This window comes from Cimex lectularius, unplaced genomic scaffold (genome assembly GCF_000648675.2).
Source record: "Cimex lectularius strain Harlan isolate CLEC.00 unplaced genomic scaffold, Clec_2.1 scaffold253, whole genome shotgun sequence".
Lineage (NCBI taxonomy): Eukaryota > Metazoa > Arthropoda > Insecta > Hemiptera > Cimicidae > Cimex > Cimex lectularius.
Genome location: NW_019392814.1, coordinates 302,704 through 318,511, shown reverse-complemented (window position 1 = coordinate 318,511; position 15,808 = coordinate 302,704). Strand labels below are relative to the sequence as shown.

Sequence of the window (15,808 nt, the reverse complement as noted above, 5' to 3'; positions counted from 1 at the left end):
AAAACATTTTCTTTATCGTGCCAACGTTTCGATCTTTATTGGGATCATCTTCAGGGCCTGGGATTTACAAACAATCTAAACCTACATCACACCAGACCGCATCTCACGATTTCTGAATAATTATCGATTAACGGTCACTAATCACCACACATCATTTTTTTACGTAGAATCCAATGGCACAACCAAATTTTAATCAGATCTGCCGTTAGACTGAAATTGAAGCTATTTATTTTAAAATAAATAATAATAATAAATAGGAGATCACCTGACTAAAAAACTTACAATACGCACTAATTTCTGCTCCAGAAAAAAACTAAGTTTTGAGGTATACTGCTACAATAAGAGCATGGTAGTGGTGTGTTCGTGGTAGCTTGATGTTCCTTCATCATTCGTGTTTTTATGTGTTTTTTTGGTGAAGTGAGTTCAATTGGATAAGTGTTCTGACGATTAGAAGCTGGGTGTTAGTTTTTAGCTTGGATTCCCTATTGGGGAGTGTTGGGACTGATTCTCCCTAGAATGCTTTTAGGTTTGGATAAGGCTTATTTATTTACATAGCTTGTTTTTATATTTTTTCGTCATTTGTCATAAAATAAAACAAAAGTTTTCTAAATCATTTGAAAGGCCCTTTCGGCCCAATGGGCTGAGGAGACTCAAAACCGTTTGCCCCTTAAACAATTTAAAATTTATAATTCTGATGTTTTGTTTTAAGAATGGAAAGTTAATTCAAATGAGCTAAAACTTACTTGTACTAAAATTCACCTGAATATTATTATATGTGTATATTACTGGGATTATATTACAGATCATAAAAGGTAAATCCTGAAAGTTTAATTTCTTCAAAAGCTTTAAACGCTCTCAAACGTGTCCATCTTCTACCAGATGGATGTATCCTAACTATGGTTAGGATCCTTATTCCTATTTTTTTGCTCAATTTTGCCTCTGTTGGAAAAACTTAACTATTTATTTTCAACCATATAACTGTGTCCATAATTTAAAAATGTGTTCTCGTGGACCTTCTCGTCGTGCTCTTGTTGGAGAAAACTTGAACTGGGCATCTCGGCGGACAAACGGTGTGTTTGTCTGGATACCCGGACACATAAGTCTGGAGGATAAATTATCGCTCTAACGTATCAAGAGCATGGTCGTTATGCAAGGTGTGTAAGAGTCACACGAACACTTACTTTTGGACCCAGCTTTTAAACAAAGTTTACTCAATGTTTCCCACTTCAAGGGTGTCCATTTCTTGGCTCCGCATAGAAAGCGCGTAGGGATGCCACCCGATATGAGAATTTTGTTCTTTAACATGGGGATTTGGGTCCACTGTTCCGTTTTGGAGGAAACGAGCCTGTTTCATTATATATATTTAAAGTTGTTAAAAAGAATCGGCTCCTTCGGCCTACTGTTTCACGACCAATATTGGGCTATTGTCCGACCACCATTACAATATCGAGCTCTTCGTATGCTTAAGGCTATTTACCAGAGCCCAAACCTTTGTTAAGTGCGTTCACGTGTGCAACCTTCATGTCTTGGATTTTCCTCTTCCAGGAGTAAGAATCTTAGCATGCATAGGATTTCACACCAAGAGAGGACATGTTCCACTGTTTCTTCTTATTGAAATAAGCAGTCTTAACTTGGCGCACTTGTAGATAAACTAACTTATCTACATCATATGTATAAAACTATTGTTCACACAATACTATCAAATATGTACTAATATAGTGCAAAATCATTGGTAATTATGTTGGTAATGGTAATAAAAGCCAACTTTGCATAACAAAACGCATAATTTTGGTTGGACAAAAATGTCATTTATTAACAAAAATAAAATACAGCTTTATTGACGGCAAATAGCCAATTGTTACGAAACAAAAACTTAAACCTACAATTAGTTAAAAAAGTATGAAAATAAAAATATTTTTCAACATTTCCTTCTCCAAACATATTATTAATTGGTGTGTTTCGGAAGTAGTAGTTGAACACATTGATAGATAAAGTAAATATTTCTCGTTCTTCTCTCGAGTATATTTATGTTGTTTTTTCTAACAATTCTGGGCAATAAATTAACTGATTTAATAATTTAAATAACTCTATGAAAACTCTCTAGTTGTTACCTAAGTTTGAATGTTCTATATTCAAAGAATCGCGCAAGTTAAATCAGCGGCGTTTTGTGCCGAATGTCTTGGGTTCGAATCCCGCCTGTGACAAAAAATTTTCATTTCGAAAAACTTGTGTATAATTAATTGGCTAATTGGGTTTAAAGATTCTATTTTGCAGACTTTCTTAAGTTAATGTATTTTTGATAACAAGGAGAACATATAGATGATGACTCAAGTATTGGACTAATTAATGAAATATACAAAGCTATTACACAATTAAATTAATGAAATCTGTGGTGTTACCTAAAAACATAAGACTTTTAAATAATTATTTACAAATGACTATGTGCGATCATATATCCTTATTTATCTGTATCTTTCTGGCTGAAGTCCATGCAACTCAGTTCAATCTGAACGATGGGTACAAAAACAAGAATAAAGCCAGAAACACACTTACCCGACGCAAATCCAAACTCCGATTTTCCATAAGGTTGCATTACCCCCATGCACATCTACCCGATGCTATGCCACGTTAACCTACCCGACGCTCTGCGATCCCCACTGTCCAGATTTTCGTCGGGTCGCATCGAGTACAGTCGAAGAAAAAAGAACCGGACAGTCATATTTTTATTCAGCCTACATGTATTATTGTATTTATATTAATTACAACATACTTATTTTAATATAAATCAAATTAACTGTGATTAAAAATTAATTAGTTTTTATTTAAAAAATTAATTTTAATGGTTTGGTAGAAAATTAAACAAAATAAAACAAAATGATATAATGAATTTTACTAACAATTTATTGTACTCGCTTCGGCGGTACATATACTAAAATTGGAACAATTTATTACACGGTTTTGCTCATAAAATTTAATTATCAATTTATTTCATAGTTTTGCTCGTAAAATTATACCATTTTGTAATGTCGGGTAGCATCAGAACAGGACACTCATATTTTTTGTAGTTTATTTCAAACTAAGTACATGTAATTTTGTCGTTACACTAATTACATGTTATTTTATGTAAACAAAATTAAACGAGGTCAAAAATGCAAAGGTTTTTATAAACATTGTTTAATTATGATGGTTAGGAGTAACTTTATTTAAAACAATTAAGTTTAACAAACAATTTATTAGATGGTTGTGCTCATAAAATTAAACTAACAATTTATTACAAGGTTTTGCTCAAAATAGTGCATTAAGAACAAAAGATGCGTTGCGATTGTGATAGTGATTATTGTGATAAACGCTGTGGACTGTACGCGACGTGTGCTTGCGTCGGATAGATGTGCACACCCCACCAAAACGTGGCAAGGCGTCGGGTAGCGTCTCATGGCGTAGCATCGGGTAAGTGTGTTCCTGGCTTAAAGCTATCTTTTCAGATAGTCAGGCCGCCATCAAAACTCTAAGCTCAAACATCTTTAGCTTGGAGATGTTTCTGAATTGCAAAACTAAATTAGATAAATTAAGTGTGCAAAACAAAGTTACCCTCTCCTGAGTCCAGGACAAGTGGTAGTAGAGGCCACCGAGAAAGCGGACGCCCTTGCAATGAAAGGGGCTGGCTGGTCCGCTGATAGGTCCTGAGCTCTTCTGTGGCATAGAAATTCACACTGTCAATGAGTATCTTAGACAGAAGGCAAATGAAAATGAGGAAGAGTGGAATTCGCCCATCGGACACAAATAATCCAATAGCCTTTTAGCACAGAAGAATAGCCTTCAGAAGGAAAGAAGTAACAGAATTCATTAAAGGAAGCAGGAACTTCGAATCCTAACAAGATTCTCAACAGGGCACTGAATTGGATTTTGAAAAAGATTAATATAATCCAACAAGTCACGTGCAAATTCTGCGAGAAAGCAGACCACCTACTAACATACTGTGCCGCGACACTTGCCCCCTAGAGGAATAGTTTTGGATCGTCCAACGTGACGATAAATGAAATTCAACCATTGAAACCGGGCCTACTAATTGCATTTCCTGAGGACTCACCGGTATGCTATACAGAACGGAGGATACAATAACTGTCAAAGGGCGCAGTATAATATTCATCCCAAATATTACATCTACATATACAAAGGTGACCCCTAGATTCCTTACACGGTTTAAATCTATCAGTTGTTTTTTTTAATTTATTTTTTGTCACAGATTATTTCATTGTACATAATAAGATTTATCTTACTGTAAAAGACAACATAGCATTGAATAATATTTAATGGGTCGTCGGTGGCCGCAAGGTTTAGTCTTTGACACGGCGCTCATCACTGTAAGGTAAAGGTCCCGGGTTCGAATCCAGCGGCCCTGCATTCGAACCCGACATACTTACAAATGGGCTTTTTTTCAAAAACACCGGCACCCTGAGGGTTTATATGACCTCTGCTGTTGCGAACCCTCGTAAAAAAAAAATAATAATAATAAAAAATAAAAAATAAAATAATAATAATATTTAATGCCATACAATTCATATAACAACAATTGAGTTTTTAATTCTTGCTGTACAATATCACAGTCTTCAATTGATTTTATAGTTTTAAATATCTTGAAGTCATCAGGAAATAATTTAATCCTACAAAAAATAAAACACATCAACGTCATTCATAAATAAGTTGAACATAAATGGAAATAACCACATTGTGTTACCTCTAACCTAGCAAATATTGATTTAGACATACATTTATTTATTACCACATACTGCGCACTGTTTGCTAAATAATCCTTAAAGTTGCATCCAATTTATTGAGACATCCATGAATTCCGTAGGCTTTTAAAATTTATAATATGTTACGAGAGGATGTCCGCAAGGAGGAATACTTTCGCCTCTGCTGTGGAAAGTGGTAGTAGACGACCTCATAAGCATTTAGTTTGCTTAAACACTGATAGACCTACCTCCATTAGAAATATTTATACGAGGAGAAGCGAGGAAAAGCTCATTTAGGCTCCGAAACAACCACACTGGACTAACCACTTCCGGTACACAACAATAATTAATCAAATCAGGCACTCCTTCTTAGAAATGGAGACTGACTATGCATCCAAAATCTCCAAAACCTTTGAAAACACAACATCCTGATGATACCTTGGGTACCAGGACACGAGGGAATTTTGAATAACCAAAAGGCAGATACACTGGCCACAGGAGGATCTGCAAGACGATATATAGAGTCAGAACCTTTTCTTGGAATAACAAAAACAACCACAGAATCCTCCATCACAGAATACATCCAAAAATTTCAAAAGGAGAAGTGTATAAACTCTAGGGGCGCTAGACACAGTATACTTACGCTAAAAACAACACTCACCAAGATTGACAAACTCATTGCTACAGTTATACCGGGCATTGGCATCTGAGAAAACATGTACACAACATGGGCATATTCAATGATGACCCAATTTGTAGATTATAGAATGAGGAGGAACCCGCTATCATCTTCGAATGCGAAACAACCTCTCAATGGAGACATAACCTGGGATAAAAAGAACACCCAGGGAAAGGAATTGTACCAACAACCTAGTACTTCTTAAGAGAAACATCGAGTCGATCGCACTGAACTAAGGAACTAGGAAAGTTCAATAAGCCAGAAGGATGCAGTGCTTGGGGAACAACCCCCCCCCCACTTTCTAGTATGATTTTACAAACTAGGATATCATGGTTAACTTTATCAAAACAACTAAAACCTGCGTAAATTACATTACAGAAAAAATATCGCAAAGAAAATATATCCATGAAAAACATAAACCAAAGCTAATAGTAAAACTGATTAACTTAATACAAGTTATATTTTTGAAGCCAATATAAAATATTTTAAAAAAGGAGGTTTTTGCCCTCCACCTTAAGTAGGCAAAATGTAAATTATTTAGCTTTTGTATGGGAATGAACTTTAAAAAAGTTTCCTTTTTCCCTGAAATCTAACTAATGCTGATGACAAGTAAGAAAACTGTATTTTTTTATTAATCCAGTTGTTTTCGAAGTTATGACTTCATACCAAACTAAAGATGAACAAAAGTTAATTTTTTAAATTGTTGAATTGCAGGTAGGTTCTTTTGAAAAATAAATTCCACTTTTCCAATCTTTTACCACTATTTCCTTCGTATATATTCATTGTTTAAGTCTAAATCCATGTGAAATAAAGAAAAACAAAAATAGTTTGAATGGAGAACTAAAATTATTCAGATTTTTCTATGTACGAATTAGTACGTTTCGTCACTGACTAAGACTGTTGTACTTAAATTAAATTTAAATTTTACTCGCTAATTACGTGATATCGACCACCGTCCAATTGTTTAAGTCCAATGGGATGTAAGCTTGAATATGTCTCTGGCTGAAAAATAATGGACGCAGTTGGAAAAATAAATGCCGATGGAAAGGGAACGGTCACCTGCCTCCACGTTCGCCCCGACGTAAATCTAGGGTGACTCCTATTATTCAGATGGAGATATTTCATTTGTAAATGGCGCGAATAATGGGTTCTTGGATCTTTTCGTATAATGTCCAGTTCAACCCCCACCCGAGATCTGGCCGAACCTCTTATAAATGGGGCGAGCAAAATGATGGGGTATCAGTCGCCGCTGCATTCATCACACTGGATACCTGTTTCTAGCAAGTAACAATTAATTTATTTGATGTTTGTTCTTCTTCAAAAGAGAATCTAATGGTCTTTTATAGTAAATCTTAATTATTATTTTTGCGATAAACAAATATTTACCTAATTTAGCTTGTAAATCATACACAATTTTAATTTTTTTTTAATAAATGATGAATTGCGATAACAGATTCAAGGCGCAGAAGATAAGATACCAATAGACAAAATTTTGAACAATTTTTTTATTCGTGTATGTTTTTAGAGTTGTTTAAAAAATTAGTATTATTAAAAACCGCAAATAGAATTCTATTGTAAATATTACATCATAGCACAATATGTTCTTTAATGAAAATATAATTTTTATTTTAACAAGCATCAAGCAATATTTTTGCAAGTTAGTATCTTCTGATTCAATTTTTGACTTTCTCATTTTAATTTTTGTTTGACTTTTAATTTAATTTATAATGTTCTTTTATAACCAGGGATTTGGAGAATGTATTTGTGATATTTTATTTATTTATGAAGATAATTCGCTTGCGTTGTTAGAAACTTAGACAATTTTCAACTAGTGTTCCGTATAAATATGACTTATTAAGATAGTAATATTTATGTTTTACCAACTTAAGGTGAAAAAAAATTTGTAATTATGTAGTTTTAAGAAGGAAAAAGGTCCCGGGTTACCAATCAATATTGCAATGATTTTTTCTGCCTACCAAGGAAAAGCTACGGACGTAGGATTAATAAACTTTAATTAAACATTTTTGGTGATACTAGGTCCAAAAATATTAGAAACGTGTCCAGGTTTTTGTGAATGGGCCCAAGGAGACGAGAACAAAATATTTAAAATAATTTACTTATCTTTTTTTAATAAGGTTTTTGTATATTATTTGTTTTTTTTCTTTTTATCTAGGGTAAATAATCTCTATTATTATTAAATACTACCATATGTATGAAAATTTAGAAAAACAAAAAGACACTATCAGTACGGTCCAAAAAACGTATTTATTGTAAAAAAGCAATAAACTTTTTTCTTTCTTCGCTGGGAACAAGTTTTTTTCAATCGCTCCACTTAATAATTCATTACAACTCTGGATTTTGTTTAAATTCTAGTTTATTATTTTAATACAACTAAATAATAAAGTTGACAAATACTGATCCAAAGTTCTACTTTATACCTTTAGTCCTAGTGTATTTACGGAGGCCCGCGGTTTGTTTTAAGCCGTTGTGAACTTCGGAAGACGTTTCAAAGTTATTACTACTTATATCATTTTTGTGAAAAATCGAAGGCGTTCATAGGTGAACATTTTGAGAAATTTTTTGGGCCTATAACGACCATGCTCTTGATACGTTAGAGCGATAATTTATCCTCCAGACTTATCTGTCCAGGTATCCAGACAAACACACCGTTTCGCCGAGATGCCCAGTTCAAAGTTTTCTTCAACAAGAGCACGACGAGAAGGTCCACGAGAACACATTTTTAAATTATGGACACAGTTACATGGTTGAAAATAAATAGTTAAGTTTTTCCAACAGAGGCAAAATTGAGCGAAAAAATAGAAATGAGGATCCTAACCATAGTTAGGATACATCCATCTGGTAGAAGACGGACATTTGAGGGCGTTTAAAGCTTTTGAAGAATTTTTTATTTTTTTATTTGTATTTGTGTGTAACATTTGTAAGGAGGGCTTAAGTGTAGTTTATGAAGTTCAAACCCAAGGTTCTAACACTTATCGATTGGCCAAGTCGTTTTAAAATAATTACTATTAATGTGATTTTCGAAAACAAGGATGTTTTGATTTTCTCAAAAAATTGTAATTGATTTTTTTATTTTGAGAAAACGAATATCAACTTTGTTCCTTGCTTGAAAAATATTTTAAACAACGTTGCATACAAACGCAAAGGGGCTTCAAAGGGTGTTTAAAACGATTCCGAATTTATTCTATAGATCATTTTGCATACTTTAGTAGAGCTTCGTTTTGTTTTTGTGTCTTTTTGTATGTCTATTCGCATCCAATTCCACCCTTCATATTAATTTATTTTCCTAGGTAAAATATCAAATCGACTGAGATAAAACAGCCTTAAAGTACATGCACCACGAAAGCAGAAAACCATATTTAGGTAGATAGGTAGGTAGATAGACATACTACGACAGACAAGACGTACTTTTATTGATAAATAATTTACAAACAAATAATTAACAAAAGCATTATAGCATGCCGGAGGTTGTTGCCAAAATAAATTACTCGTTTTTACAATGATAACTGATTTTTTTAAAATAATGTAAAAAATAATAATGAATAAAATGTGTAGAGATTAGTGACCGTTAATCGATATCTGAATAACTAATAAATAAAATAAAGATATATAAAATCAAATGGACTTGCTCAAATATTAACTAAAAATACAGGGGAAACTGTAAAAGCGGAAACACATACATTAGTGTTAATCTCAAATTAAGGTGAAAATTAACACATGAAATCGTACGTATGAGTATTTAGTCCATTTAACATTTGAAAGAATTTTTCTCTCTCAAACACAATATCAAAATATGAAAAGCGTATCTCACTGACTATTGAACATCCGAGCACCAAGTGAAATAAGTCCTCAACGCGGATTGCAAAGATTACACGTTTCTGAGTTTCCCCCGATCTATAATGCTGTCTTGAAATGTAAAACCTCGCAGCGAATTTTATAAAGCCAACGGAGCTCTGCCAGGGTGACATCTTTATAACTACATTTCTTTACGTTAGAAATACCGTGACGTGTCTAAGTCCTTTCTAAATTTTAACGTGTTCACTAAAGTGGACATTTTCTAACCAATTCTCCTAGTGGTGGGCATTGATTTTATTTAACAGAACAAATAATGAGTTCTCCAAGAGGATATGTTATCTAAAGTCAGGAATACGTCAAGATCGTGTTTCCGGAAAAGCGTGTGCCAGTGCAAACCATGCAATTTTTCTGTTAACTACCTCAACTGCTGTATCTTAGAAGGTTTTCCTTTTTGATTACATATTCAAAATGGAGTCTTAACTTAGAAATGAAAAGTGGTTCTACAGTAGTTTCCAGATACAGTGAATATTGGCAATGGAAGGATACAGGAGTTGGCAATGCAAGAAGCTTTCTAATAAAATATCATTGCACTTTTTCTGATGTCTCAAAAAAGCCTGACGCCCATAAAACAATATAGCCTTACATACCGCGATAAAAATGGTAAACTTCGTTTTAAGGCGGATTATATTTTGTAAAATCAGGTGTGACCAGGTTTTGTTTAAAATTATGTTAGCGATGAAACCATTTGCATTGAAGTGAACAATGATAAACGAGGAGTTAATATAACACCCAGATTTATTATATTCAGTTACTGTCTCTATCTTTCTCTTTATAAAATCATTTTTCTAAAAAACGGATTTTACTTATTTTTTTGAAGATGATTATTTTAGACTTGTTTAGATTGGCTGTAAAGTTTTTCATTTTTCACAGTATTCTTCCAGAAGATCGTGTTTCTCTGTAGTCTGCTGTCTGTAAATATCCCTACATCGTCCGTGTACATCAAAATTTTGATTTTCTCGCTTCGGACACGTATTCCACTTTCTAAGACAGAGAGCAAAAAACATATTTAAAAAAACAATTAATTATTTTCTCGGCTCCTAATTCGCAAGAGCACACTGAATATTATATCAAAAATATCTAATGTTTTTTTTCGACCTAGTGTCACCAAAAAAGCTTCATTGAAATCGGTGAGCTAACATCCGTAGCTTCCCCATGTATGCTTTATAATTTAGTCTGATAATGTTAGTTGTTACGACGAGTAGTGCTTCGGGCCGGATTTCGCCTTATTTGTTTGTAGGGATGGGATCTGTTGGACAGGGCTTGGGCAAGACTATTGGGATGATAAGAGAGTTTACTTTCGAACTTATTAATAATGTAATACCGGACATTTACAATGGATGTACTTGCTTTTGATTGAAATGTTTGGAGTCGTTGGATGTTATATGATATAGCGATTCCTGCACAGTTCTATAGTGTTCGTCCAAATAGATAGTAGTACCGTTTTGTATATTGTTAGTTTGTTTTTCGTCGATAGCTTGGATTATCATCCTATAAGTGTTTAGAGTAGACAGCAGCTGTTTATGGTTTGTCGTTTCAGTCGATTATGCTGATTCTATGACGTGAGGTGGAGCTCAAGGTAACGCAGATTTTGGGTTAGGAAAGGTAGTGCTTCGGAGTATACAACATGTGGCATATACGCACTTACTTTCGTTTCTTCATTTTCCATTTTCTACCAATCTGTTATACATAAAATATTTCTCTTCCGAAGCAAGTGTGGGATCGGTGTAGGAGTAATTGAGCCATCTGCGAAATAAAGGATAAAGATATAGAATATAAAAAATAAGAGAGGATCTTCGGAAAACTCGACTAATCTTTAGACAATTGATCAAAATATACTGAACTTATAGATTTAACATGATTGGAAAGTATTAACGAGCCAGCAAATTCCATCTTAGCATTTTTTTAAGTTTTTTATTTAGAAATCGTGAGATGCGGTCTGGTGTGATGTAGGTTTCAGAAAAGCATTTTCTTTATCGTGCCAACGTTTCGATCTTTATTGAGATCATCTTCAGGGCCTGGGATTTACAAACATTGTTTACATATAACAATTACATTTTGGATGTGGAAAAGTGAATTTATACAATGCAAAATATATTTTTTATATTCAATCAAAGTATTTCTACTCACTCAAAGTGTTTGTCTTCTGTGTAATTGTGCCATTCTTGCGTGTCGTGTCGAGAGTGCCAGTGAGATTTTGCTATTATGTGTTTTTATACGTTGGATTTTGAAGGGTTGGGGAAGGATGTCGGTATAGAAAAGGCATTTTTGTACAAGGCGTCGGCTTCTTTGAGGTGAAACCACACCAGACCGCATCTCACGATTTCTAAATAAATATCGATTAACGGTCACTAATCACCACACATTTTTTTAAGTTTTAATACGCTTTATTATCTTAATTAACCCTGGCAAAATCAATTAAATGGCAATACACTCATTGTATATGTTATCTGCTGAAGCTCATTTACTATTGTTGGAATCGAAAAGTATAAGCGTGACTTCATCTTATCACAGTTAACACTTTAACCCTTTAATTTTTGCTAGAGCTGCACAGTGCTCTTGCTCTCTAGTTTTAAAAAACCTGGGGTGATGATGCAAGCCTTTTCCTAGAAGTTTGCACTGTCGAACATAGAGATTCAGCTCAAGTTTGACATAGATGTATCTCTTATCAAACTCGTCAACTTGTTTTATTGTTATCAATGCAGTAATCGCATTTTTTTCTTTTTTTTCCATCTTTTGGTTAGATCATTGTATATGAATTGAATTTGAATGAAGCTACAAATCATAATCCGTTATCATATTTAATAATCTGATCTCACTCAGATTGCAGGATTTTTATAAACCAATTGACAATAACGATTCATCGATGTGTTAAGTTTTGAACTTAAAAGAGGAAGAAGAGGAGAGAAATGAGGTCTTCTTGGTCGCACTGCCGATTTGTAATTAGCTGCTAATAAAATAACACGCTCACGCTTGAAACATCAATTTGTCATTGAAGTTTGATGGTTCGAATCGGGAGCATCATTGGAATTTTAAGAGTTTGAAATCCCCCTGGAAATAGGAAATGTTTAGGCGTCTTTTCAATGGAGTAACAGTCAGATTTGCATACAAAATGTTTCTATCTAAACGCTTTCCCGAGTGGTCTAGACGTTGATTCAACTATATTTTTCATTGCCTCCACGTACGTTGAAACCGTCCCACTAGTCTTTGTCCTTGCAAATTGCGTTGACCCTAAATTGAGTCGCAGTCCGTTTTCCGTTTCGTTTCTAACCAAATTAGCTTCCTCAGAAATACCCTAATCAACCACTAAATTAAATAACGATGTAAAAATTCAATTTTAAAGATTCAATTTTTACATTACAAGTTAAAGACGTCTAGGAATGAAATAAATAAATTTTCTTTTATTTTTTCAGATGATACAACATGTGGAGTACTATTTATTATTTTTGGGACACCGTATTGCAGATAGATCTACTGGAAGTGAATAATTTATGGAAACTGATGCTAGGCTTTATTTCAATTTGTCTAGTTTACCGGTACTTGGTCCGGCCAATAAATTACGTAAAAGTAAAAACAATTTCCATTATTATTAGTTATTATTGTGTATATTAAGCCAATGTTAATATACATTAGGAGGTATGTAATTTTAAAAGGAAAAGAAACCGGGTCAGATGACCAGCTACATATATTTAAACTTTTACCCACAAAAAATCCGATCAAAGTTTCTAATCGTTTTGTGTTATTTTAATTTTTTTAAATAATTTTTATCATGTTGTGTGAAATAAGGGGGACAATTTCTTTTTAGATGGTAGGCAAGATGGCAGCGGCCTGCGTACAGGCCTTTAATTCTAACCAAATCTTGCCTGCTCAGAGAGAGCTGATTTCCTTCCATTTCCTTCTTCTTCTTTTTGAGAGATTTATGGACCTCAATATAACTTCACCAACAAGTACGAGGTACTTGTACGAGAAAGGGAAGAGTGGACCGAAGGAACACCTCTGAAGGCCAATTCCTACTGGTATAATGATGGCTCAAAAACGGATAAATGCATGGGAGCTGGAGTCCTCGGGATGAATCCAGAAACCAAACTGACCTTAAACATAGCTAAATACGCTAGAATTTTTCAGTCTGAAATCATAGCATTTGATGCTATGCAGCAATTGAACACTGCGCCAGAGAAATAAAAAAGATTGGAACACATTTCATGAAGATTTGCTCTGACAGTAAGGCTGTACTAAAGGCAAAAGTGTATGGACACCCTGGAATAAGTCAATGACACCATTGACCTGACCCTCGCATGGGTCCGTGGGCATTCGGGACAATTTGGCTAGTTGGTTTCCTTCTATACCTTTATGTCCTGAATCCACATAGTAAGTTTGATGTGTTCTTCTAGGGACATTAGACGCAGCTAAAAGCATTAATATTTTGTGCTTTTATAGATACCTGACTGTCGGAAGTAAATCCTTGTACCCTTCATTTTCTTCTTTATCAACTCATGTGCACAAAGTTACATGGACCTATGCTTGGAATATAGTTGGAACCATTTCATGTGGTTTTGCTAGGATGTAATTTAGCCTCTTTACCCAAACACCTGCTCCCAGTTTCATTTTTGATCCATCATCATACCATGTTATAGTCTTATGGCTCCTGAACTCAAGGGTGTCTTTGAGCAAAAAATCTGTTATATATGATCATTAGGAAGGTCTGTCAAGGCTAAGTTTTCCTCACATCTCGCCAGGTATGGTATTCATCCATCTCATTTATTTTAATTCTTTCTAGAATTTTGTGATTGCTTCTCCTTAGATCTAGTTTTATCTTTTGGTATCTCAGGAGCATGGGTTCGATCTGGGATAATTTTATCTACAATTATCAAATAAGTATGCCTGCAAAATATTAATTTTTGATAGGGTGTTACGGGTTATTAATTATAAGTGCCACATATGGGGAAATGGGCACTATGAGGAGAGTGAAACTCTTTATCTAATGGTTGGAGAACTTCTGTGCTCACCTTCCGTCTAAACGTGTACTAAAGATTTTGTCAAATCACTGTAGAGACAGTTTATTAACCTATTTAGTAACTACAGAAATTATAAAATCCAAAATATCCTTGTATCAATGCTGGTTACAGCTGGCTGATACTTACAATGTGCAATTAGATGACCAACCATATATTAGGTACCATTATCACAAAAGAAAAAGAAGGATTTCTATTCTAAGCAAAACACTCTCAGTTCCATAAAATAGATCGCATCATGATCATAAAATTTATTAAAAATTTAATGCAAATTAGATTTGAAGTTTGAATGTAAAAACCTAATTATTAGACTAATATATGCTCACTGAAAGAGAATTTTTTAATTTAGTTATTGGAAACAATTTGGTTATTTTGAAGAAGTATCTTAATTAAAAAATTTAATTTCTAAATAGTTATTTCAGTGTATGAGTGTTTATTTATCTGTTTTTCACACACACACATGTGTGTGCAATATTCGTTAGTTTATAGTTTTCAATAGTTTTTTGTTTGTCCCAAGAATATATAGATATTTGTTTACTTGTGCTATATCTGCAATATAAAATGTTTAATCAAATAAAACATTATTATTATCACTTCAAGATTTTGTACAAGAATGGTAAAAGTGTGAGATCGATTGCGGCTTCTATCTACTTATGGGCAAGTATGCTTTGCCACTGTTAGTTAAGAGATGCTAGTCTTTGTAGACTTTGCAATTTATTTTGTGAATCATTTTGCAGTATTTTTGGCCACTAGTTGCCCATATGAGGCCATGGGACTGACGGTTTTGGCATATAACCAATGCACAATATCCAGGTTTTGCTGCATACTCTCTGGCCAATGTTTAGTAGTGCCTTGGCCTTTATATATTATGTGGCCCATGTCTTCTCCATTTGATCCTTTGATCAGTTACCTTGGTACCTACTTAGTTCCTTTGGAGAGGTTATGGCTTCATCTTTTAGAGTGGGTGGTATTGTGTGTTAATATCCATAGAATTGTGTAATCTATTTTAATCCTAGGTTTCTTGATTCTGTTTAAATATGATTTATTAAAATAGTGTAATTATGTTTACAAAGTCCAATTTGGACAAAAATGTGCAAGTATAGAGTCTTAAGAAGGAAAAAACTGTCTCAGATGACTAATAATATTTCAACTTCAGCAAGAAAACTCCAATCAAGATTCTTAATTGTATGTCTTGTGTAATTTTTTTAAAATTGTGTTTATTGTGTATTTTTATATTTTTATAATTTTTAATCTCAGATCATAAATTTCTACTGATTTTTTCCTGTCTAAATGTTAAAATTTAGACTTGTTACGCTAGTTGGTTTGAAAAGTAAGTCCTCCGGGCTGGATTTCTCTCCGTAAAAAGTAGTCAAATATTGAAGAATTATCATTTAAAAACAAAATTAATTCATCATGAACAAAGAGCAAGAGAAAAAGAGATAGTGTAATTAAGGACTGTTCCGATTTTACTGACATAAGAATTACTTATATAAGCAAAATTAAAAAAGAAGAAA

General features: G+C 33.7%; 1 protein-coding gene across 12 annotated transcripts in view; it reads left to right on the top strand.

The window, feature by feature from the left end:
- LOC106673050 (cholesterol 7-desaturase) overlaps window positions 1–15,808 on the top strand; it is a 43,007-nt gene that overhangs the window by 20,164 nt on the left and 7,035 nt on the right. For 7 of the 12 annotated variants that reach the window (XR_002910555.1, XM_024228364.1, XM_024228363.1 and 4 more), the window contains one exon: window positions 12,696–12,849. The exons of 2 other annotated variants lie outside the window; for them this stretch is intronic. Coding sequence is in view for 7 of the 10 variants with exons in the window: in XM_024228364.1 (XP_024084132.1) it covers window positions 12,706–12,849 (144 nt within the window). In the remaining 3 variants the exon portion in view is untranslated. Of the gene's footprint in view, window positions 1–12,695; window positions 12,850–13,017; window positions 14,019–14,860; window positions 15,255–15,808 lie in introns of those variants that run through there. 3 more of the 12 variants (XM_024228369.1, XM_024228368.1, XM_024228365.1) reach the window with 3 other exon arrangements.